The sequence below is a fragment of the Centroberyx affinis genome, unplaced genomic scaffold, assembly GCF_046629955.1.
Source record: "Centroberyx affinis isolate AG114_WGS23_722 - 3 ecotype Tasmania unplaced genomic scaffold, CSIRO-AGI_Caff_v1 ptg003303l_1, whole genome shotgun sequence".
Taxonomy (NCBI): domain Eukaryota; kingdom Metazoa; phylum Chordata; class Actinopteri; order Beryciformes; family Berycidae; genus Centroberyx; species Centroberyx affinis.
The window spans coordinates 1-22,690 of NW_027281311.1; the positions used below are offsets into that span (position 1 = coordinate 1).

General features: G+C 46.3%; 1 protein-coding gene across 2 annotated transcripts; it reads left to right on the forward strand.

Annotated features, from left to right (window-relative positions):
- The first annotated feature begins 2,572 nt into the window (after nt 1-2,572).
- On the forward strand, nt 2,573-15,502 carry LOC139660439 (BAH and coiled-coil domain-containing protein 1-like). 2 transcript variants are annotated; one of them, XM_071538580.1, is made up of 15 exons: nt 2,573-2,664; nt 2,794-2,980; nt 3,079-3,255; nt 5,476-5,646; nt 5,760-6,004; nt 6,101-6,169; nt 8,057-8,222; nt 8,414-8,531; nt 9,340-9,415; nt 9,539-9,647; nt 9,740-9,856; nt 10,507-10,644; nt 11,494-12,944; nt 14,212-14,448; nt 14,807-15,502. In XM_071538580.1, the coding sequence occupies exons 1-15, from the start codon at nt 2,626-2,628 to the stop codon at nt 15,014-15,016; spliced, it is 3,510 nt and encodes a 1,169-aa protein (XP_071394681.1). In that variant the 5' UTR covers nt 2,573-2,625; the 3' UTR covers nt 15,017-15,502. The 2 variants fall into 2 exon arrangements, with proteins under 2 accessions (XP_071394681.1, XP_071394682.1); XM_071538581.1 differs by lacking the exon at nt 6,101-6,169.
- Nucleotides 15,503-22,690: the final 7,188 nt, after the last annotated feature.

The following is a 22,690-nucleotide window of genomic DNA, read 5'->3' on the forward strand; positions in this document are numbered from 1 at the left end:
CCAACACACACGCCAACACACACACACACATACACACACACACACACACACACAAACCTACATATTATTTCACACGTTATATACACCACTTGCATGCAGACACACATTCGCACACTCACACACTCACACACAAACCCACAAAACCACACACACACACACACGATGGAAGCACAGTCACACACACACACACACACACACACACACACACACACACACACACACACACACAGCCAGTGTTCAGTGCTCACAGTGATGAATGTGTTTTCTCGTACTGCCCCACCTCTGTTAGCATGTGCTCCCCTCGCCTTGATAAAATGATTAGAGAAACTCAAGGTTTGTCACGGTTACCGTGATTAGAAGGCACTAATGAAAACGACAACGCGGGCTTTAGTCCTACACGTCGGTGCACGTACACACACACACACACACACACACACACACACACACACGCACACCACGCACACACGCACACACGCACTGAATTTGTTTAATTAGTAGCGCCGGTCGCTACGTGCCTGAGCAGCGTTTCGTTGTTATTAACGAGCAGCGTATCATTTGTTTATGCCTTCATCTTCTACTGAGAGTTGGTGCTGTGTGTGTGTGTGTGTTGGGGGGGGGGGGGGGTTAGGTGAAGAGAGACAATGAAACAGAGTGTGTGTGAGAGAGCAAAGAGAGAGAGAGAGAGAGACAGAGAAAGATATTATCCTTCCCTAGACCCAATGGACTATTCCTCTTGATCAGTCTTTTCACACACATACACACATACACACACTGGAAATGCACACACACACACACACACACACACACATTCATTCACACACACACACACACACACACACACACCAAAACGCTATTAGCGAGGATGTGACATGGAGCAAACTTTGGGGCTTAGAAGCTCAGCAAGGGTCAAGAGGTGAAAGGTCATGTAGGGGGGTGGAGACAGACGGGTGTGGGCTGGAATAGATAGATAGATAGATAGATGGATAGATAGATAGATAGATAGATAGATTGAGTTTGGGGGGCTAAGGGTATGGAGGGGGGGAGGAGGTGAAGAGGCAGAATAAATGAATGAATAAGGGCAATGGTTTTGGGGGTAGACGGTATGGGGGAAGTGAGGATGTGTTGTGTGTGTGTGTGTGTGTTGTGTGTGTGTGTGTTTGGGGGTGTGTGGGGGGGGCGTCTTCTCCCCAGGGCTTTCTGTGGAAAGCCAGAAGGAAGTGGAGCAGAGCTTTCAGAGCTTTTCCCTTATTCTCGTCGTGTTTTGTCTGTTTGTCTTTGTCTGACAGAAATGATAAAGCCCAAGTCTCTAAAAAAATGCTCTCCTTCTCCTCTCCTTTCCTCTTCCTTTCCTTTCCTCTATCCTTTCTTCTCAATTTCCCTCCTTTCCTGTCCTTTGTCCTTCCTCCTCTCATTCCTTTCATTTAATTCCTTTCCTCCTCTCTTCTTCTGTCCTTCTCTCCTTTCCTTTCCTTTCCTCTCTCTCATTTCCTCTCCTCTTTCTTTCCTTTCCTTCCATCCCCTTCCTCTCCCTCCTCTCATTTCCTTTCATTTACTTTCCGTTCCTCCTCTCTTCTCTCTCTTCTTTTCTCCTCTCCTCCCGTCTTCCTCTCCTCTCATTTCCTCTCCCCTCCTCTCCTATTTTCCTTTCCTTCCTTTCCTTCCATCTCCTCTCCTCTCCTCTCCTCCCATTTCCTTTCCTTTCCTCCTCTCTTCTCTCTCTTCTTCTCCTCTCCTCTCCTCTTTCCTCTTCCTCTCTCTCCTCTCCTCTCTGGAATGGAGATGCTGAGAGCCAAGCCAGCTCTCTGTGGAATATAGGATTCACCTGCCTCAGACACCAGCTGCTAACAGTGTGTGCAGTGTGTGTGTGTGTGTGTGTGCTGGCAGCCTGTGGTGTGAGAGAGCATGCATACAATGAAGGAAGGACAGAGAGAGAGAGAGAGAGAGAGAGAGAGAGGAGGGAGGAGTGTTCAATAGAGGTTAGTGTTTATCGATCGAGCCCTGAAGCTCAGGTCAGCGGACAGACTCCCCCGAGACTGCTTCATCTCTCTCTCTGTCTCTCTCTCTCTCTCCCTCTGTCTTCTCTCTCTCTCCCTCCCCCATCCTTTCTCTCTGTCTCCCTTTTTCCCCGCCATACACACCAATATCTCCATGATCTCCCTCCCGCTCTCTCTCTCTCTCTCTCTCTCTCTCTCTCTCTCTCTCTGTCTCTCTCCGCTTCACTCTTCTTCACACCAGATAATTCTTACCCTTTCATGTGGTGATTCAGCAGAGTTTCATATTCGCACGGCCGCTGAATATTTCGGTGTTTGCCGTCAAACTGCGTATGCAGCCGACAGAGCCTGTCTCTTACCTCATCAAAGGCATGAGACAGAGAAGAGTGGGAAGAGGGAATAAGAGAGAGAGAGACAGAGAGAGAGAGATTGAATGAATCCAGCAGAGAGTGAAGTGAAGCTGGATAGAAGAGAGTAGAGAGGGAGAGTATCATCCTTTAGAGAAAATGGGATGGAAATAAATGTGTGATCAGCTTGTTTCTGTGTGTCTCATCTAACTGCTTCGCCTCTGCTGTGTCGCTTCCTGCTTTTCAGGGCGGGGCTTAACCTGCTGGAGGAGAAGGCCCGGAAGAAAATGTCCAATCACGGCTTCAACGGCCTCAGCGCCGCACAGGTCGGTCTCTCCTGGATCCTCCAGATACGCTGACAACCTGCTGCTTACTTTTTCCCCCCAACAAATTAGTCAATAACAATATGTAATTAGCTTATCCTCCCCCCATCTCCCCTCTCCCCTTCCCGTCAGATGAAAGCCCGCTGTAAGCGCAGAGGTCGGCCCAGCACCCTGAGCTCCAGGCTCGCCCGGCGGGTGACCCAGCTGAAGCAGAAGGCAGCGGCCCAGCGCGGTGCACCGTCAGCAGGCATGCTGCGCTGCAGAGCCGCCCCCGGGGCCGAAGTCACCTCCAAGAGTCACTGCAGACAAGGAGGCACAGGTGGGGACAGAAGGAGCATATGTACACACACACACACACACACGCACACACACACACACACGCACACTCATTCACTTACACTGAATGTCCCCTTGCAGCTGATCCATCAGGCCCACAGCAGGACTGGGCAGCCAATCAGACGGCGAGGAGGAGGAGGGGTCGCAAGCCGAAGGTCCTGATGGGCGTCGACCCGTCCAGATCTCACCACAAAGAGAGGCAGGCCGCCGAGAAACAGGAAGCCAGAGAGGAGAGTGACAGCGAGAGCTCAGGACACGGTGAGTTATAAGATAGACCACACAGTCTGTCTTTCTCAAACTGCCTTCTTGCTTCCTCAGTGGTGCGCTTGATGTAATATCTAATGGCTGAAGTGTGGTTTCAAAACAAAAGAACACAAGGACAGAGGACTGATAAAGATGCTGGAGGTTTAGGATGCATCAGATGGAGACTTGGCTATCGAGAATGAATGGACAGCGGCAAGATTTATTGTGAAAATGACACATTATGTCCAAACAGCGTCATTTCTATTACAGAATTTTCCCTTTTAACGGTCACCGCTGCACCCCTCCTAACCTTAACCCTTATCCTTATAATGAGCAGCAGCAAAATGTCTTCACTTTCAAGGATTTTCCACATCCTTCTATCCTTTAAATTTGGAAATCTACTTTATTGGACCGTTCACTTTTGCTTAAAGCACCAATGAATGGATCTGCCCCCACTGCATAACTATCTTTTTCAGATGTCTCTCTTTTTCTAGCCTGGTTGTTATAGATTTAGCCATTACCTGGTGCAAAGCTAATTATCCAATGGAACGCCATGGTTGCTAAGAAATTTGTCACACAGCTGCAAAGCCTCTGTATGATTAGTTAGGTATAGTGTGCATAGGTAGAGAAGAGTCCGGTAGTGTTGATTTGGCCACTGGTTCGGACGATGTCAACAAGTCTAAGAGTTTGCTCTGAGTGTGTGTGTGTGTGTGTGTGAGAGAGTGTGTGTGTGTGTGTACATGTAACGTCTGAGAGTGAGATGTCTGCCGTCATCGGGGGCCTCCTCTCACTTCCCAGCTCGTCTGTCACACCGTTAAAACCGTTAACGACTCGCCACAGGCATGCGACACACAGAGCGAACCCCGGCCCCTTGCGGTAACGCGAGCCCCACTCTGGCCCCTCTCAGAATGTCACACCCCTGTCCTCCGCCGTCTTCTTCACCTCTCCAACCCCGTGAAAATGCCCTCCTCAGAGGCCCGGGCGGAGGAGACACGACGACAGCCTCCAGCCACTGGCTTTTAAATGAACACTTCGCGGAGGAGACGGGTCAAAAAATTAAATTAACAAAACTTCAGGAGGACGCTGGGACCTGACTGCCCTCGTGGCCTTGATGGCATGGGGAAGTAGCAGTCGAGTGTGTATGTATGTGTGTGTGTGTGTGTGTGTGTGTAAGTGTGTGTGTGTGTGTGTGTGTGAGAGAGTGAGGGAGAGTGTTGACGAGAACGCCATGTAAGTGACAAGTGTGTCAGAGATGTGTCGACACCCGACACGACCCCCGCAGTCAGCAACACGCAGCTGCCAATAACGATCTCTGGGTGTGTGCATGTTTGTGTGTGTGTGTGTGTGTGTGTGTGTGTGTGTGTGTGTGTGTGCATGCATGTGCGTGTGTGTACGTGCGTCAACATTTGGTTCCCTTCACTGCCATTAAGGAACAAGCCGCGCAATATTGTGTCGCTATTATATGTGTTGGGGGGTAGAAAGTAATGCGTTACTGTAATCACATTACTTTTCCCTTTATCTGAATAAAGTAAGACATTACTGTTCTAATTTCAGTAATCGCATTACAGTTACTGATCTAACAGATCGGTTGTTACTATCACATTCTTCAGCTTTTTTAACCTCTTTATTGGCCTAATATCTATCGAAACATTCCCTCATCTTATCCTGCCTTCAAGTCATTGAAAATATCAGAATTAGCGACATGAACAATACAACAAACTGGTAAATACACTTCGGAAAGTTGCGATTTAATTCTGCAGCTGTTCTCTTTATTAAAACCCTTAAAATAATTGGGGGTTTAGGTCGACAATATTTATTGGCCCAATGAATGCAAGTAAGACTAGCACAATCGTTTTAGGGTGTAATGCAAAAGTAATGTAACCAGTAGTGTAACTAATTACTTGTCTCAGGGAGTGATAAGTAAAATAATTCAATACCTTTAAGAAAAGTAAGATTTGGGTCAGTATGTGTCTCACTAAAAACCCACAGAGAGTCATTTGATCAGGCATGCACCAATCAATGACGACATTTCTCTACTCGCTCCTCCAACTGTCGTATTTATGTTCATGTAAGTTTAGCCACAGGTTTGTGAGCTGAAGTGTAGATGCTGAAGCAATATTGAAAGCTTGTTGTCAATACGTCTTATCAAGTGAGTCCTGGGCTTTAGCTAACAAGGTTGCCATTTTGATCACTCGACGCTTTCTGACTGTTCATATCGATGTTCTGATCCCACAGAGGAGGAGGAGGAGGGCAGCTACGACAGCGAAGATGGAAGCGGTGACATCAAGATTAGCTCGTCCTCTAAAGAAGCTCCTGCAAACCCTGCTGGGATCGGGTCTTTTTCATCGCAGGCCTCCAGGCTCCAAGCCAACCAGAAAGCCAGGAGTAAGAGACCGGGGCCTCCTGGTGAGATCTTTATATACCAAATATTGTTTTGGATATGAATCATTTGTTCCAATCGGGTTTCCTTTATCTTCTTCTTGTTTGTGATTGCGATTTCCATGATTCCCCCCCACCAGGTGTGGGGAGCATGCCCAGTGCAGATCTAAGGAGAGCCCCCGGGAGGCCCAGCCTGGCTCTTACAGAGAGGGGACGTCCAGACCACCAGGGGACTAAAAGAGCGTCTCTGCCCAGCTGGGGTGTGCCGTCAGTGGGCTGCAGCTTCGGGGACGGCAGGGGGAACCACAGAGCTCTGGGAGAATCCAACAGGAGCTGCAAGGAAGCCTTGAGGAAGAGCTCAGGAGCACAGGGCATTCTGGGAAAGGTGAGAGTCAATCAATTTTTATGTGTTTTTTGAGTTTGCGGTGGGCTGCTGCTGGTTTTATTCTAACCTTTGTTACGGATGGTGTGGTTGGTGCAGAGGAGGGGCTTCTGGCTGGAGACCCAGAAGGAGGACAGCTGCAGGGGCCGCAGGAGCCGGAGCAAGCAGGTGAGGACCAGTGTTGGGTGGCAACATGCACCTCAGTAATGTGTGTATTATTACTTTTCCCAGTAAGTAATGTAACAAATTAGTACCGCCAGTCAAAATCATTTTGTCAGTTTTATTATCAAACCCCCATGTGTCCCCCCATGTGTTTTCTTCATAATTAGTTGTCCTCTCACACTAAGCTACCTTGGATGAGAAATTGGCAGAAACATTTACTTTTTCCAGGCTGAAATATGTGATAAGTGAAATAAAATACTGAAAATATTGAAAGGAGGACAAGTATATGGGCCATCAACGCTATTTGGTTCCCTTGATCATACACACAGAAGTGCATAGGCGAGGCCGTTGAATATGGTCAGACCGGATGCAAGGCCAACTTTGGAGGCGTAACGGAAAAATACAAGCGGGTACTGCAACAAATTACTGCTGTCAGGTAGCAAGTAAAGTAATAACATTACGTTTGAAATGAATAGTGAGTGATGAAAAACATATTTCTTTTTTGTATAATGAGCCCAACATTGGTCCGATTTCACTGCGGTTTGGATAGGAGCTGGGAATGCTATTAAAGGGGAAGAGTGACGCAGGGAAGGTCGCTCCCCTCTGGCCTTCAACTATATGCAAATAAGAGGGTGAGGAAGAGGGAAGTGGAGAGGAATTTGGAGAAACGCTCTCTTCAAGTTTACTCCTTCCTCGGTAAAGTGAGCCACACCCTGCCAGGAAATCTGAAAGTCCCATACAAGGTTGTGATTACCACAGGCAGATTACCTATCCTTAACTCTAACACCTTAAACTACGATCCTGCCTGGGAGACACTTACCGCCAGCTGTAAATCAGTCGCTTCATCAAGTGTACCGTTTGTTGTTGTTACAGGTGTGTGTTTGCATGCGTGTATGCCGTGCTAACACACCATCGGGCCGTTGCATTTGCATGGGCAGTTGTTGGCACGAAACCCCTATGCGCTCTGATGTGAAATGCCCGAGGTTGCCAGTCTTTGAGTCATCATGAGGGAATGTCCAAAAACACATAACTCCAAACCAAACCGAGAAGAATAAAGATAATCAGTGGCCATAACCCAACACACACCCATGCATGCCTGCACGCGCACACACACACACACACACACACACATACAAACACACATATACACACACAGACACACACACACGCACACACCCTGACTAAAGGGAAATAATCATCCATGCCCTCTGGTGACGAAACCTCTGTCACTAAAATATATGGTCTGTTAATGTGGAAAACTCCCTGAGACAACACACACGCTCACGCGCACACGTGCACACACACACACACACACACTCACCATCACCCTTACATGCTTGAATATATGGTCTTTTCTTTGGAAAGCCCAAATACATGCAGAAACCTGTTGAGCGAGCTGACTTTACAGCTCCATCATCACTCATCAGTCATCATTAGATAGACTAGCCTAAACCGGTCTCGAGATCAGTGTGTGTGTGTGTGTGTGTGTGTGTGTGTTTGAGAGGGTGAGACTGTACATTAGTGCAAATGCGGCAGGGTTCAAGCTCCTGTGTTGGCAGGAATCCGCCCTGCTGAAGTGTCCTTAAGCAAGACATTGAATCCCTGCCAGCTCAAGTTATAACAACCCTGAGCTTTGACCTCCTGTGGAAGGGGGCATGTGAAAACAAAACTTTCCTATGGGCATCAATAAAGTATCACATTACAAAAGACATCGCTGCCTGTAGCCGCTTTCATCATTCTCCCAGTGTAAAGAAACTGATCAGGAGAGAGTGGAAGCTGTTTGGTTCAGTCACCTGAAGATCCTGTTTACAGTTGAATAAATTGGACACATGATGACGAAATGCCATATCCTGCTTTCTGCCCAACTGATGTCATATCCTGTTTCCTGTCTAGGCCAAGGGCCACGCGGTGAGCCGGCTGCTGGAGAGTTTCGCCGCTGACGACGGGTTTCGCCTGGATGAGGAGAGCAGCTTCTCCGACGGGGAAGAGGAGGAGGAGGAGGATGAGGAGGAGGAGGAGTTGATCCATCTTCCGCCCAACATGCCTTGCAGAATACCAGGTAGGCATAGGCAGTGACACAGCCTTTATAATCACACACACATACACACACTTCTTTCTCTCCTCCTCACTTTGCATAGCAATTATTTAACACACTTACAAATTATGCATATCTCACCCTCCACACTCTCTCCACCCATCTTTCCCTCTCTCTCCCTCCCTCCCTCTCTCCCTCCTTCTCTCCCTCCCCAGCTCTGCCTAACTGTGTGCTGAGTAAGGAGATGCTGGTGGATGGGCTGAAGATCCTGATCTCTAAGGAGGATGAGCTGCTGTACGCTGCCTGTGTCCAAACTCTGGACCTGCCTGACATGTAAGGCCCTGCTTCACCTCCACTGCCTCTCCATGGATAATGGCATTTATTACCAAAAGATGCACTGCAACGCTAGATCTGGCTGATTTACAAAAGCAAGCAAAAACTAGCTTACAACTAGTTACATGCTTGCCAGCTGTGAGCATCTTGGCAAACAAGCCGTCTAGACGACTACAAAGCCAAGACAGCCAACAATGACAATGAACTAAAGCTGCCAGTAACAAAACTGAACACTTACAAACAAAAGAAAACAAAACAACAATCGCAACATTTCCAAGTTTCAAAAAGCGACCTGAAAAAAGCAATGAAAAATAATAAATTTACCAGTAATAGCTCACTACTACAACTTAATAGCTAACTATATTGCTAACAGACACTTCCTCAACATCCTCAGCAAACAATGCAAACAATATCCAAAACCTACATTAAACAATCCAAGGTTGAACTTACCTTATCAGGAAAGTAGGGAACTTCAAATCAAGATTTTACTGGCAGCAAAACGCTGCCAGTAAAATGTGAAATGATAAATCTTCCAATGCAATTGCTCTGAGAAGTAGCTGGAGTAGTACGTTATTGCCCATGAACTGGCCTGAAAAGATTTCTACCACAGGTATTTCTGTACAAAAAGGACCTAATGAAAATCCTACAGTCTCTTGTAGATAAATGGGGAATTCTCTTTTCTCCCTCCAGTTGGGGAGAGCAGATAGGGATTAAGCACCATGTTGTATAATATTCACTTCCCAATTTCACTACTTCCTTGCATTCATTGTTCTTGTCTCTCACCTTCCTTATTCATTTTTTCTACCAGATTCAGTGTTGTGATTGAAGGGGAAAGAGGGAATCGCCCCAGGATCTACTCGCTGGAGCAACTGCTTCAGGAAGCGGTGAGTTTCAGTGACATCTATTCCTTTTTGCACAGTCATACAGTTGGGTGTGTGGTGCCTGGTGGCGCTAATTGAAATTCCACATCACATTTCACAGTGTGTTTTGTGTTTGTGTTTTGCCAGGTGCTAGATGTGCGGCCCCAGACGGAGGCCATCTTGACCGCTGGGACGCGAGTGTGTGCCTACTGGAGCGAGCGCTCTCGCTGCCTCTACCCAGGATACGTCCACCGGGGTGAGCGACAACAACACACACATATGTACGACCTCCTACTACACACACACACAAACCAACTCAACGTCCTCCTTCCTGTGTGTTTGCTTCAGGAGGTCCGGCCGAGGAGGAGAAGGAGGGCAGTGTGATGGTGGAGTTTGATGACGGAGACAGAGGAAGGATCTCGCTCCCCAACATCAGGCTGCTGCCCCCAGGATACCAGGTCCACTGTGAGTAGAAAGAAAGAAAGAAAGAAAGAAAGAAAGAAAGAAAGAAAGAAAGAAAGAAAGAGAGAAAGAAAGAAAGAAAGAAAGAAAGAAGGGGAAGTACACAGTGAGGGATCATTCAAAAGTCTAAGACAATGGAATATCAGTTAGGGACAGAAAGGCAGTTTTATTTGATGGGAGGGGTGCAGAGGGGCGGGACTGTTCAAAAATCTGTGATGGTTTTATTGGTTGTAATTTATATTTATGCCTACTGGTGCAGCATGAGGTCACCATTAAAGATACCCTGTTTTCCAGGAACTAAAGATAATAGTCATGGTGACTTCAAAGTTCCAATGAAACAGCTTCCTTAATGTGATGTATTTCCTGTTGAAACAGGATGTTGGGGCGGGATATAACAGGAGGAGGGATCATTCAAAAGTGTAAACCAATGGGAGATCAGTTAGGGAGAGAAACAGTTTTATTTGATGGGAGGGGTTGTATTGATTGAAGTTTTTGTTTATGCCCACTGGTACAGCATGAGGTAACCATTAAAGATGCACTGTTTTTCCTGGTTCTAGGAAGTAAAAGTAATGGGATTTTGACATAAAAATACGAGAAAATAAAAATTTTGCTAACAAGATGAAAACGTAATTTTTAATTTCCGTCTCTGTCAGGTGCGGAACCCTCTCCGGCCCTTTTGATCTCACCTGGTCGCCGTGGTCGCCGTAGCTCCACCCAGGAGAAGAAAGACACGCCCACAGAGAAACCAGCCAATGGGGAGTCGGCAGGGAGGCCCCAGGAGAAAAGACCAGGTGAAGGATAGGAACACAGCACTCTGCTACGGGACAGGCACCTCTAGCCATATTTGATGTCTTCTCACCACCTAAAAACAAAAGATTAGTTTTTTTGTACATTTTTTCCATTTGGCAGTTTTTTTTTCACATCAAACATTATACAGGCTTCAGCTCATAATGTGTGAGAAAAATTTGCAAGATGATGTATTTAATCAGTATCAATCTTCCCCAGTAATTTGAGATAGTGGCCTGAGGAATCCTGTCATCAGAAAGTTGAACATCACTCAGTGTAGCTTTAATGCATATTGTCTGAGAATTACTGGTCTAACCAGTTAACACATGCACACTACACACACACCACGCACACACGCACAGTTTCAGCCCCTCAGCCCACACTAACATCCTCAAAACAAGGTCTCATTTACAGTACTTCATTTTTCCAACTGTCAAAAATTATCAAATGCCTCCCAGTCAGAGAACAGCAGATACTGAATGAGGTATAGAAACCGAAAGACTCATAAATTAAATATTCCCAATTTGTCCCTGTTCGTTTGCCCTCTCTGACCACATTTATCATTATTTTATGTAGTGTCACTGATGTGCTTTGCGTAGTTAAGCAACATTCACGTAACTCACCACTAACTCAAGGTGACAATGAGCCTGGAGGGAGAGACAGGTTTACCAGGTTTGTTGTTATTTGAATGAGTAATGGATATGTCGAAACTTACCTGGCTAGGTGAAGATCAGTGAGATAAAGATATTTAGTTTCTCAAAAGCTCTCAGTTTCACAATTAATCTCAGTCTGCTCTTAAGACCTGTCAGTTCTTATTGATTATAGCTCCTCTCTGTCGCCGGCTCCTTTTTCAGTTGGCAGACCGAAGAAAATCCACTCAGTGCCTAAGACCGCCACCGTACCGACATCAGTGTCAGACACTGTAACCAAAGGCAACACTTCCTCGTTGAGCTGGTCCGCTCCCAGGAAGAGACCCCCGGTTGACTTCTTCCTCTTCAACGGGACGTCCCGCAAGACCCAGCGGAGGATCCGAGAGCGAGACCTGGGGGTGTTCCATCGCCCCGCCTCCCACCCGCTCGCCCCCTCGGCCCCCATCAAAGGCATCTTCGGCTCCCCCTTCGAAGTCGACTCCTTCAGTAGCATCGCTAACGGTTACGCCGCCTTCGGTAGCGGAGGAAACTCTGGAGCCGGGCGTCCAGTTACCACGGCGACTCCTATAGGGCTCCGGGACTCCTCCTCTTCTGCTTGTTCCTCTACTGCCGCCATGGCGACTGGGAACAGGAAGCCGGTGAGCGAGCGCGACAGGAAGCAGTTCCTGGTGAAGCTCGACCACGAAGGAGTGACTTCCCCCAAAACGAAGAACAGCAAGGCCCTGCTGCGGCTCGGGGGGGGCGGAGGGAGAGGAAGCAAGGGCCTCGCCTCCACAGGAGCGCCGCTGCGTTACATCCACCCCACCCTGCTGGTGAAGGAGGGCAAGAAGGGAGGAGGGGACAGAGAGAGGGGCGGGGCCAGGTCCGAAGCTCTTCTAAAGGGTGCCCCGCCGCTGAGAAAGGACCTCCTGTCAGCTGGCATCGGAGTCCAAGGCGGGGATTATAATTTGGATTACCCCAGCGACTGCCCCAGCTCCTACTCTGAGCTGGACGAAGACGACGATGACGACGGTCAAGACGCCGAAGCGCGAAGAAGAGCCGCAGCGGTCACGACCCTCCGCGGCGGGCGATTCCTCTCTCGCCTCTCCGTCTGCTCCTCCTCGTCCTCCTCTTCCTCCTCATCCTCCGGCTCCCTCTCCTCCTCGTCCCTCTGCTCCTCGGACAACGATTCCTCCTACTCCTCCGACGAGGAGTCGTCCGCGGTGCTGCTGCGCCGCGCGCTGCTCCAGCAGGACAAACACAAACACAGGCAGAACATGACCTCCGACCTCCTGAGCCCTGACCCCACCGCCTCCAACTCCAACTCCTCTCCCTCCGCCTCGGCCCCGGCTCACAGCTACGTGGCCAAAGCCGCCATGGCCGTCTCGGGGTCAAAGGTGAGGGCTGAGAGGACAGAAGACAGGAAGGAGTACATATCGAAAGGAAGCGTTGCAGCGAACAGTAGCACAGCCAAATCCCACGTGAAGAGGAAAGAAGGAGGTCCTAACAGCCACATTCAGAGCCAGACCGGTCCGGTGAGCCAGCAACCGAAATCCATCACCAAGGACCCGTCATCAGCCAAGAGACAGAGGATGTCCTCCCCCGACGCTCTGCCCAACATGGCTCCCCTGCTGCCTGGACGCCAGCTCTGGAAATGGTCTGGCAACCCCACGCAGGTAAGAGCCTGAAGATGTGTTGTGTTGTTCTCTGTTCTTCTCTGTGCTGTTTTGTCCTACGGTATCCTAGATCAGTGATTCTCAACCTTTTTCATATCAAGGACCCCTAATTTAGTCCACATTAGAGCCACGGACCCCCATTTGATGAGATTTTGTCTCTCTGACTCCAATCGGAGAATATTTTTATTGCTAGATATGATTTTGTCCAGAATTCCATGACTATCTGTATTGCAGGTAGAGAGATAACAGTGAAACTAAACTGATCAAAACAGTCATTCTCCTACATTCTCTAATTGTGTTCACTTCTTGTAAATTAAATAATGGTGAAGTTTAACAATTCATCAATTTGCTGGGGACCCTCTGGAACCCTCTCAAGGACCCCTGGTGGTCCCCGGACCCCACGTCCAGAACCACTGTCCTAGATGTTCTTGAAGCTTTCAAAACGAATCCTTGAGTACCTTTGCATGCGCACCAATAACCAGATGACTGGGAGTAATCAGCTAAAGGAAATATTTCGATTGCAACTTTTACATGGTTCGAAGTAACGCAATTTCTCTAATAACCCGGTTTACATAGATATTTTTTATTCTACCGCTCTCACTGCACTACAGAAGCCAAGTGACCATGGTTGCTTTGTTAATCCCGTTATATCGAGATCACAACTTAATCAACCTTTACTCATGACCACAATTTATTCTCATTATCATCAGATAACAAAATATGGTTTGGAAATGGTTTTCTCAAGATCACGACTTAAGTAGGCTACTGATTGTGGTTGCAATTTCTGCCTGTGTCATACCTTGATTAGACAAATGGGTTGATTAATCGTGATCTCTCCCTCTGACAGCATCTATTCTACTTCAAACTTTCTATTCACTGGCAAGACTATCAGGCTTACTAGGCTTTAATTTGTGAGAAAAGTGAGAAACTAAGAAGGCCAACAGAAAGCCATTTAAACAGCAGCAGGTGTTTTACGTCTTTATATAATATGGCAAAGAAGAAAATGTGTTGCAAATCTCAAATGAATTTTCTGAACTTTGTAATTTTTTACTTTTTACATTACATTGCTGAGTTTGGGTAATCTATTACGTTACTTGATTTCAATTTTGAGGTACCCAACTCTGAAGAGATGTGCTCATTATTTCCGAAACATGCTATTTTTTGGGTTGGGGCTATGGAGACACAAGCCAAAAAATGAGTCTGGTCCTGAAATAAACCCTCCACATCGAATAGAGTGCTATATTTATTCCATCTCTTCCCCCGACAGAGGAGAGGTCTGAAGGGAAAAGCCCGCAAGCTTTTCTACAAGGCCATCGTTCGGGGCAAGGAGACGGTCAGAGTGGGCGACTGCGCTGTGTTCCTGTCGCCCGGCCGGCCCCAGCTGCCCTACGTGGGCCGGGTGGAGAGCCTGTGGGAGTCCTGGAGCTCCAGCATGGTGGTCCGGGTCAAGTGGTTCTACCACCCCGAGGAGACACGGCTGGGGAAGAGGCACCGTGACGGCAAGGTACAGACCAGGGGACGCAAGTGGAATTCATAAAAGGGAATGGTTAAAGGAGACAGTCTGTGACATTTTCATATAAATAAATTACCGTTTTGCTGCTGTCTATCGCTGGTTGATATAACACATTTGTGACACAGTACCACCCACACTATTTGATTGACATGTGATCTCTGGGAAGTGCAGTGCAAAAACATTACAGCAATGAGCGCTTAGCAACAAAGAAATTGCCAAAATTACCTCTTTAATACATAGACTGGCTCTCATGAAAGCAACTGTGAGCAAAATCTTGATTTTGATTATCAGATAGTCACAATATCTTGCTGATTTATCAACCAATTGTCCCTTCCTGTCTCTTACCCAGAATGCCTTGTACCAGTCGAGCCACGAGGACGAGAACGACGTCCAGACCATCTCCCATCGCTGCCAGGTGGTCAGCCGCTCCGAATACGAGCACATGATTCGTCAACGGAAACCTGGGGGCGTGGCTAACGACCTGTTCTACCTGGCCGGAACCTACGAGCCAACCACTGGCCAGCTGGTCAGCCCAGAGGGCGTGGCTATTGTGTCCTAGCAACAACAGCGGGAAAGGAAGAAAAAAAAAACAATGAAGCCTCCAACATGGCCGACCCTCCGCTTCTGTCTCTGGAGTTGACCGCCGCCGGGATCGTCCTCCAGAACGGACCAAGGGATAGACGGGAATCAAGACAGAGTTTTTGGCTCTGCTTATCGAGCTATCCCTTGGAAGAGAAGGAGCTAGCCCACTGGATGAAGCCAAGGCAGGGACTGGTGATGGGCGGAGTCCGGTCCGGTCTGGTCCGGGGGAAAAGTCTGAACCGTGACTGATTTTTTTACCTCCAATCAGACGCGGGCTGGAGGCGAGAGTTTGCAGCCTTCCCTCCGGAGGGGAGAAAGGCAGAATATCTCATCGCGCCGTTGCAACGAGATTCAACACAACGAAAGAACAAGGAACCAAGGACACAAGCACTTTGGAGCAGAGTGAGGATGTGCCACGGAGAAGGACGGCACACTTGGCTTTCTAAAACAAAGACTGACTCGACCCGGCGCTCTCTCACTCCGACAGAGAGAGTATGTGAGGGCGAGCGGGGGGGGGGGGGGGGGGGGGGGACTGTATGGTAAGGAGAGACTTTCAGTAAACCACACTGGTTTGGATGGTTTTAATGGTCTTATACTGGTCACCGTAGTTTGACAATGACAACAGGATTTTGCGAGATCCCCAACAGGACCAAAAACACTGTAGTTTGGACTTTGTGTGTGCATGTGTGTGTGTGTGTGTGTGTGTTTGCGGAGCGGCTGCGATGACCCTGTTTGGTATTTGATGAGCTCAGAGTAAATAGTGCTTTAGCATGTGTGTGAGTGTGTGTGTGTGTGTGTGTGTGTGTGTGTGTGTGTGCGTCCGTCATCGGTTTGCGAGCCTAGACCACGTCACGAAACACCCTCAACGTCTTTAACGCTCTAGAGAGTAAATCCTCTGAATATTAATCTGTCCGATAAATACAGTTTTCGGTCCTGTGTGACTGAAAAGACGAAAAAGTAAATGAGTTTTTTTCTCCAGTCAAGCCATACACGTCAATACCTCTCTCGTATCCTCCTATTCAGGTGCATAGACAGATGTACAGTTAGTTGGATTGTTTATTTTAACTGTGTGTGTGTGCGTGCATGGGCGAGTGTGTGCGCTTACAGCATTATGTATAAAATATCATACATTGTAAATAGTATACATATATATTTGTTCTTGTTTTTTTGTTTTTTTTGCAGAGAAGATTATTGATTTTTTAGGTGTGTGTGTGTGTGTGTGTGTGTGAGGGGGGGGGGGGGGGGGGGTCATTCTGGCTGAGGGAGGAGGCGGGGTTTATCTCCCTTCTCTCTCCATGCACTGAATAGAATCAGAGGTGGGGATTGGCCGTTCCTTCGGGGTCAAACCGTATAAAAGGTTGGGGAAAGGGTGTTTTTATAAGGAAATCAAAAAAGGCTCTTTTTAAACGTGCGTCCAAAAACCATTGTTGGTCTTTTTCTTTTTGTACTCTGTTGGGTTTATGATGTGCATTTCCTGTGGGGGTTTCAAATCTCTGTTTTTTTTGTTTGTTTGTTTTTAGAAATACTGGAAAAGAAACTGAGTTTCTGCTGTTCTCTGATCCTTAAAGAATCTAGTTCTTGTTTATCTATTTTAGCCTGTATTCCTATATAAAATGTAGATATTTATCTGGCCTCAAAAAAAAAAAGATAACATACCAAAGCACCTCTGAGTTTACGCTTCGCCGCATTAGAAGAATGCAATATTATGAAAAAGACAAAAGATGTTCAATCAAATCTGAATCCGGGACCCCTGCAATCACCAAGGTATTTGAAGTAGAGTTTCCTCTCGTTGTCTGCTTGTGTTCATCCAGCGTTGCTATGACAGCCTCGGAGAAACGTTGCAGCAACATTGTCTGCACGCTGCCCGGCTGATGCACTTGAGGTCTCTATGGCAACCAGAAACGGCATCACGTGACTGTGAAGGACAATCAGAGCCAATCAAACGGGACGATGATGTTGAGAGACAAAAACAGGATAAGGATCAAATCACAAAATTGTGCTTCTTGTCACTTTTATTCCTGCTTTGCCAAAAAATGTCTGTGTGTGTGTGTGTGTTTTACGTTCGCTTGTTTTCCTCGTTTACCATTGTCTTACTGTTTATGCAAGCCTGTGATGACTGTTGGTATCAGTGTGTGGGATGTACAGGGGGAGAACATGAATGCCTTTTCTTTTAGGACATTGACTGACTTTTTTAACAACAAATGTTGCTGTTACACTGCAAAGCAAAAGCTTTAAAAGGAATCTAATGTGAAACTCAATTTTTAAATATTACTTTTATGGGTCTTTAATTGATTTTTTTTTTTTTTTTTAAAGCTGTATTTTCTTTAAGAAACACTGGATTCAGTTCTAACCATCACGTTTTGACAGAAGTGACATCATTGTGCGACCTGTTTTTTTAGACCCACTGGAAACCGCTTTGTATGGTTGAGATAGCCTACTAAAATATATTATGTAATTTCAGTCATTCTTTGGAAATATGACTTAAATATTTCCTCATGTAAAAAAAAAGAAAAAACAAACAAATTATTTATCTTAATTTTATTGCCTTTTTGTGTTTCATTAAAAAAAGATTCTTAAAAAAAAACACCTGCCATCTATTGTATTTTTATTTTTATTATTATTATTATTTTATTTTTTTCTACTGGGTGTCAGCCCTCTGAATGCCGCCTTGTGTTCATCAATGCCTATCATTTGTCTACTGTCGAAAAATGGACCGAAGAAGAAAGCGGGGGAAGAATGAGAGGAGGGAAGGGAGAAAAAAAAAAAAAAAAGATGAGGGGAGGAAGCAATGTGAAACTGTAGCTGGCCTGATAGAAGAGAAAGAATGGGAGAGAGAGACAGAGAGAGAGAGAGAGAGAGAGGAGGGAAACTGTATCTAGTGGTGTTTCATGAGAGACGAGGGGAAGGGTAAAGTCTCCTCGGGCTGCACAGGTGGGTCAGGTATTCAGAATAATAAAAAACGGAACAGAACCATTAAGAGAACAAAGCGGAGAGATCAGCTTACTCCTGCAAAGAAGCACTGATTTCAAATCTTCACTCTGTCCGTGTGTGTGTGTGTGTGTGTGTGTGTGTGTGTGTGTGTGTGTGTGTGTGTGGTGTGGTGTGCACGCGTACATGTGTGTGTAATCCGACGCACACACGCTCTTGAGACAGAGAGTGTGCTATGTGCTCTATGTACACCAATACAAATCCACACAGTGTGCATACATGCCTCTGCTGGTGTGTGTTTCTCTTCCCCTTGTGTGTGTGTGTGTGTGTGTGTGTGTGTGTGTGTGGTGTGTGTGTAAGGATGTAAAGCGAGAGCCGGGGAAGAAAAGTTGAGATTATCCCCCCCGCAGGGTGTGGAGTTTCTGGGACAAAGTGCGCAAATTTATTGCGTTTTATTTGAGCCTTCCTGTGACATATTCACACCTTTTTATCACATAGTAACCGGAGCCTTTGTGACGCGGCTTATTGCAACATTAAAGACCGCGATCCGGGATTTACCTTTGACCCTCGAATTACGGTCTGGCTGCCTCGTGGCACCGCCGCAGAGAGGCTGGAGCACAGCGTTACCTTGAATCTCGGCCATAAACTTCATTTATTTCGAGTTTTGTTTTTCTGTCTCCCCCCCCCCTCCCGCTCCGTTTTCCCCTTTCTTCTCGCCCAGCGTATCTCTCCCTGTTTGACTTGTCAATACAGGAAAAGTTGACTCACCTTTTTTTTTTGTTTTTTCTTGAATAACTTTGCTAATGGTCCTTGGCCATAGTTTGAATCATACACACACACACATGCACTTACAAAATCTCATGCACACACACACTCACACACACTCAAAGACATGCTCTTTGTCCAGTGTGTGTGTGTTTGCGTTCCTTTGTCCTCTGCGTTGAGCTGTTTCGGCAGTTTAACTTGTTATTGCAAAGACAGATATGAAACAGTGTGCCTGCCAGTCTGACCACACACACACACACACACACACACACACACACACTCTCCCGCTCACTGTTGGTCTTTTACATCCTCCTCGTCGGCCCCTCAATCAACCAACGCCTTCAAAACACACAGACATTAAGTGCAGTCTTTGACTCCTTATCAGCAGGTTTGCATTGGGCTTATCTGGTTGACATTGTTAAACTACTTTACCCAGAATGCTGCAGGAGATAGGGGTACAATGGGAGGCTGGGGGTGCCCTCTGGGTTAATGAGAGAGGGCTTTCACGTCGTAAGAGCAAACACGCCGCAAGCTCATTTGTGTGTGTGTGTATGTGTGTATAGGTGTGTGTGTGTGTGTGTGCATGTGTGTGTGAAGGGTCAGGGTCTCACAGCAAGGTGAGGTAGTGCTCTTTATTCGGGGGGGGGGGGGGAAGCAAACACACCACATCTAAAGCATGTCACCAGTCTAGAGAAGTCCAGAGGCGATCCATCACGAGCCGCTCAGCAGCTCAAAGTGTGTGTGTGTGTGTGTGTGTGTTTGTGTGTGTGTGTGTGCGTGTCTCTGTTCTACTTTATTACATGGATATGGGAGAGAGAGAAAGAGCGAGAGATGGTGAGAGGTAAAACGGTAAGAATGGTAGATTGAAGAGGAGGGTGTGTGTGTGTGTGTGTGTGTGTTTTGTGTGTGTGTGTGTGCGTGTCTCTGTTCTACTTTATTACATGGATATGGGAGAGAGAGAAAGAGCGAGAGAGATGGTGAGAGGTAAAACGGTAAGAATGGTAGATTGAAGAGGAGGGTGTGTGTGTGTGTGTGTGTGTGTGTGTGTGTGTGTGTGTGTGTGTGTGGTTTTGGGAGGGGGGTCGACAATCCAGAGAAAGCTCTCCATTTAGATATAGCCTGAGCATGTCACTGAAGTGAATGAATGGCTGTCAGCTGCAGTGGGGATGCTGTGTGTGTGTGTGTGTGCGTGTGTGTGTGTGTGTGGTGTGTGTGTGTGTGTGAGTGTGTGTGTGTGTGTGTGTGTGCGTGTGTGCTGGGGTTTATTCGGGTCACATGGAGTGGGAGTAAGGAGATCAGCGGTCTTCTCTACATCACCTCATCCATCGTTCACATGAGCCTCTGTGAGCTCACTACCAATATCCATCTTACTATCTCTATCTCTGGGTGTGTGTGTGTGTGTGTGTGTGTGTGTGTGTACACTCTGACATTGTAGATGTCCATATAGTCAATCTGACTCATTGGTAGTTGTGCAACGTAGTCTGTGGCAACAGATGGTAGGCTTACATAAATCATGGATTCTTGGCAGTGTCAGAGTCATGTCTCTGTTCCCCTACATTACAACACCAACAAACCTCCACTGTCCATTCTCCTTTCCTGGCTTTCAGGAGCTGTTTCGCTTTCTGGCCCATTAATATGGATATTTAAAGGAAAAATCCACCCTAAAACACTTGTTAAATAAACAGCTATCGGCGATGCAGCTTGGATTTCTGGCTCCGTTTTGTTGTTTGGTGTGTTTTCCTTGTGGATAACTGGCCAAACGTAGACAAAGTGACGTCACATTAAGATATATTTCCGGCAGCTGCAATGAAGTTTAATAGCAGAATTTTTTTTACAGCTGTCTAAAAGATCAACTTAAACGTCAGGTTTTGGTGTCAGTCCCTCAGAATCAAAGAGCGAGGGCTTCTTTCTAGAGCCGCCATTTTGTACTGACATTCAGTAGGCCTAATCATACAGGGAGAAACCCATCATAGAAGAGGAGAGAGACCAATTTCTCCACCCACAGGAGCAGGAGAGAGACCAGAATACAATGTAGCCACAAGAAATCTTGCGTTTTCTTGACTGAACTGTTGCCGTCTTTGCTATCACTACCACTCAATTCAATTCAATTCAATTCAAGGTGCTTTATTGGCATGAAATACAAAAGTACATATTGCCAAAGCAAAGTCAACAAATTCAAATAACAGTAATCTAACTTAAATATACAATTGATATGTCAACAAATATACAACAATTAAGCTTATAAACTACAGCTGAAAGCAACAACTTTGCGTCCGTTCTCTGGGGGTTGTCGAAAGGCATTCTGGGAAATGTAGGAAATCACTAACTGAAGTAGAATTAGACGAGGCAGTTTGAGGGAAAGTGGGTTCACCAAAAGAGTAAAAAAAATGTACAATTCAACACAAAATAACTCTTTGATTGATGATATTTAACAGTGTAAGAGTATCCAAGGGGATTTTTCCTTTAACTTTTACTTGAAGAACTTTCTTTAGAACCTTTTCACACATAGAAGTTCAGGCTTTTTCTTTCTCTCCTATTTCTCACCTCGATATTGCAATATAGGTGACATTATCTTACTGTGTTCTAACTGATTCTAACTGCAAATTCTTGCATTTTTTATGAAATATTAGCTAATTTGAAAATGTAAATAACAAAATTAATAAAAGTCATCATATAAAAAGTGTTTATATTTGTGCCCATATCCAAGAAATAAAATTGTATTCTGGTAGGATCAAAGGTTGTTTTTTTCCCATTCACTCTTTAGTGTTTTGTTAAGTCATGAAGAGAAGTTAATGAGGAGGAGAAGGAGATGAGGAGGAGAAGGAGATGAGGAGGAGAAGGGGATCAAGATAAACTTTAGTGTCCCTCAAAGGGAAAATCATCTTGGATTCGTCCTTTGAAGAGGAGGAGAAGGGAAACGAAAAGGAGAAAGAGTTGAGGAGAAGATGGAGATGAAGAGGAGAAGGAGATGAGGAGGAGAAGGGAAACGAGGAGGAGAGGGTGAAGAGGAGGAGAAGGAGATGAAGATGAGAAGGAAATGAGGAGGAGAAAGAGATATAGAGAAGGAAATGAGGAGGAAGAGGAGATGAGGAGGAGAAGGAGATGAAGAGGAGAAAGGGATGAGGAGGAGAAGGAGTTAAGATGAAGGGGATAAAGATAAGATAAAGTTTATTGTTCATCAAAGACTCGTCCTTGGATGATGAGGAAAGAGAGAAGAGGAGAAGGAGACAAGGAGGAGAAGGAGGAGAGGAGGAGAAGGGGAAGAGGAGGAGAAGAAGATGAAGAGGAGAAGGAAATGAAGATGAGAAGGAGATGAGGAGGAGAAGGAGACGAAGAGTAGAAGAATTAGGAGGAGAAGGAGATAAAGATAAGATAAAGTTTATTGTCCATGGAGAGGAAATTTGTCTTGGATTCTTTGGATGAGGAGGAGAGGGAGATGAAGAGGAGAAGGAGATGAAGAGGTGAAGGAGATGAGGATAAGGGTATGAGGAAGAGAAGGAGTTGAGGAAGAGAAAGAGAGGAGGAGGAGAAGGGAAATGAGCAGGAGGAGATGAGGAGGAGAAGGAGATGAGGAGAAGGAGATACAGATAAGATAAGATAAAGTTTATTTGTCTTGGACCCCTTGGATGAGGAGGAAAGGGAGAAGAGGAGGAGAGGGAGATAAAGAGGAGAAGGAATTGAGGAGGACATGAGGAGGAGAAGGATATAGAGTAGAAGGAGATGAGGAGAAAGAGAGGAGGATGAGAAGTAGATGAGGAGGAGAAGGAGATAAAGATAAGATAAAGTTTATTGTCCTTCAAGGGGAAATTTGTCTTGGACACCTCCTTGGATGACGAAGGAACGGGAGAAGAGGTGGAACAGGGAAACCAGAATGAGAAGGAGTTTAAGGAGGAGAAGGGGATACAGATAAGATAACGTTTAGGAGAAGGAGAGGAGGAGAAAAGGAATGAGGAGCGGC

What these genes read in the sequence shown, in the direction of transcription:
- LOC139660439 (XM_071538580.1), top strand. Translation starts at nt 2,626, where the DNA reads ATGTCCAATCACGGCTTCAACGGCCTCAGCGCCGCACAG. An exon ending in ACGGCCTCAGCGCCGCACAG is followed by an intron (nt 2,665 to 2,793) that starts GTCGGTCTCTCC and finishes CCTTCCCGTCAG; the next exon opens with ATGAAAGCCCGCTGTAAGCG. An exon ending in AGCAACTGCTTCAGGAAGCG is followed by an intron (nt 9,416 to 9,538) that starts GTGAGTTTCAGT and finishes GTGTTTTGCCAG; the next exon opens with GTGCTAGATGTGCGGCCCCA.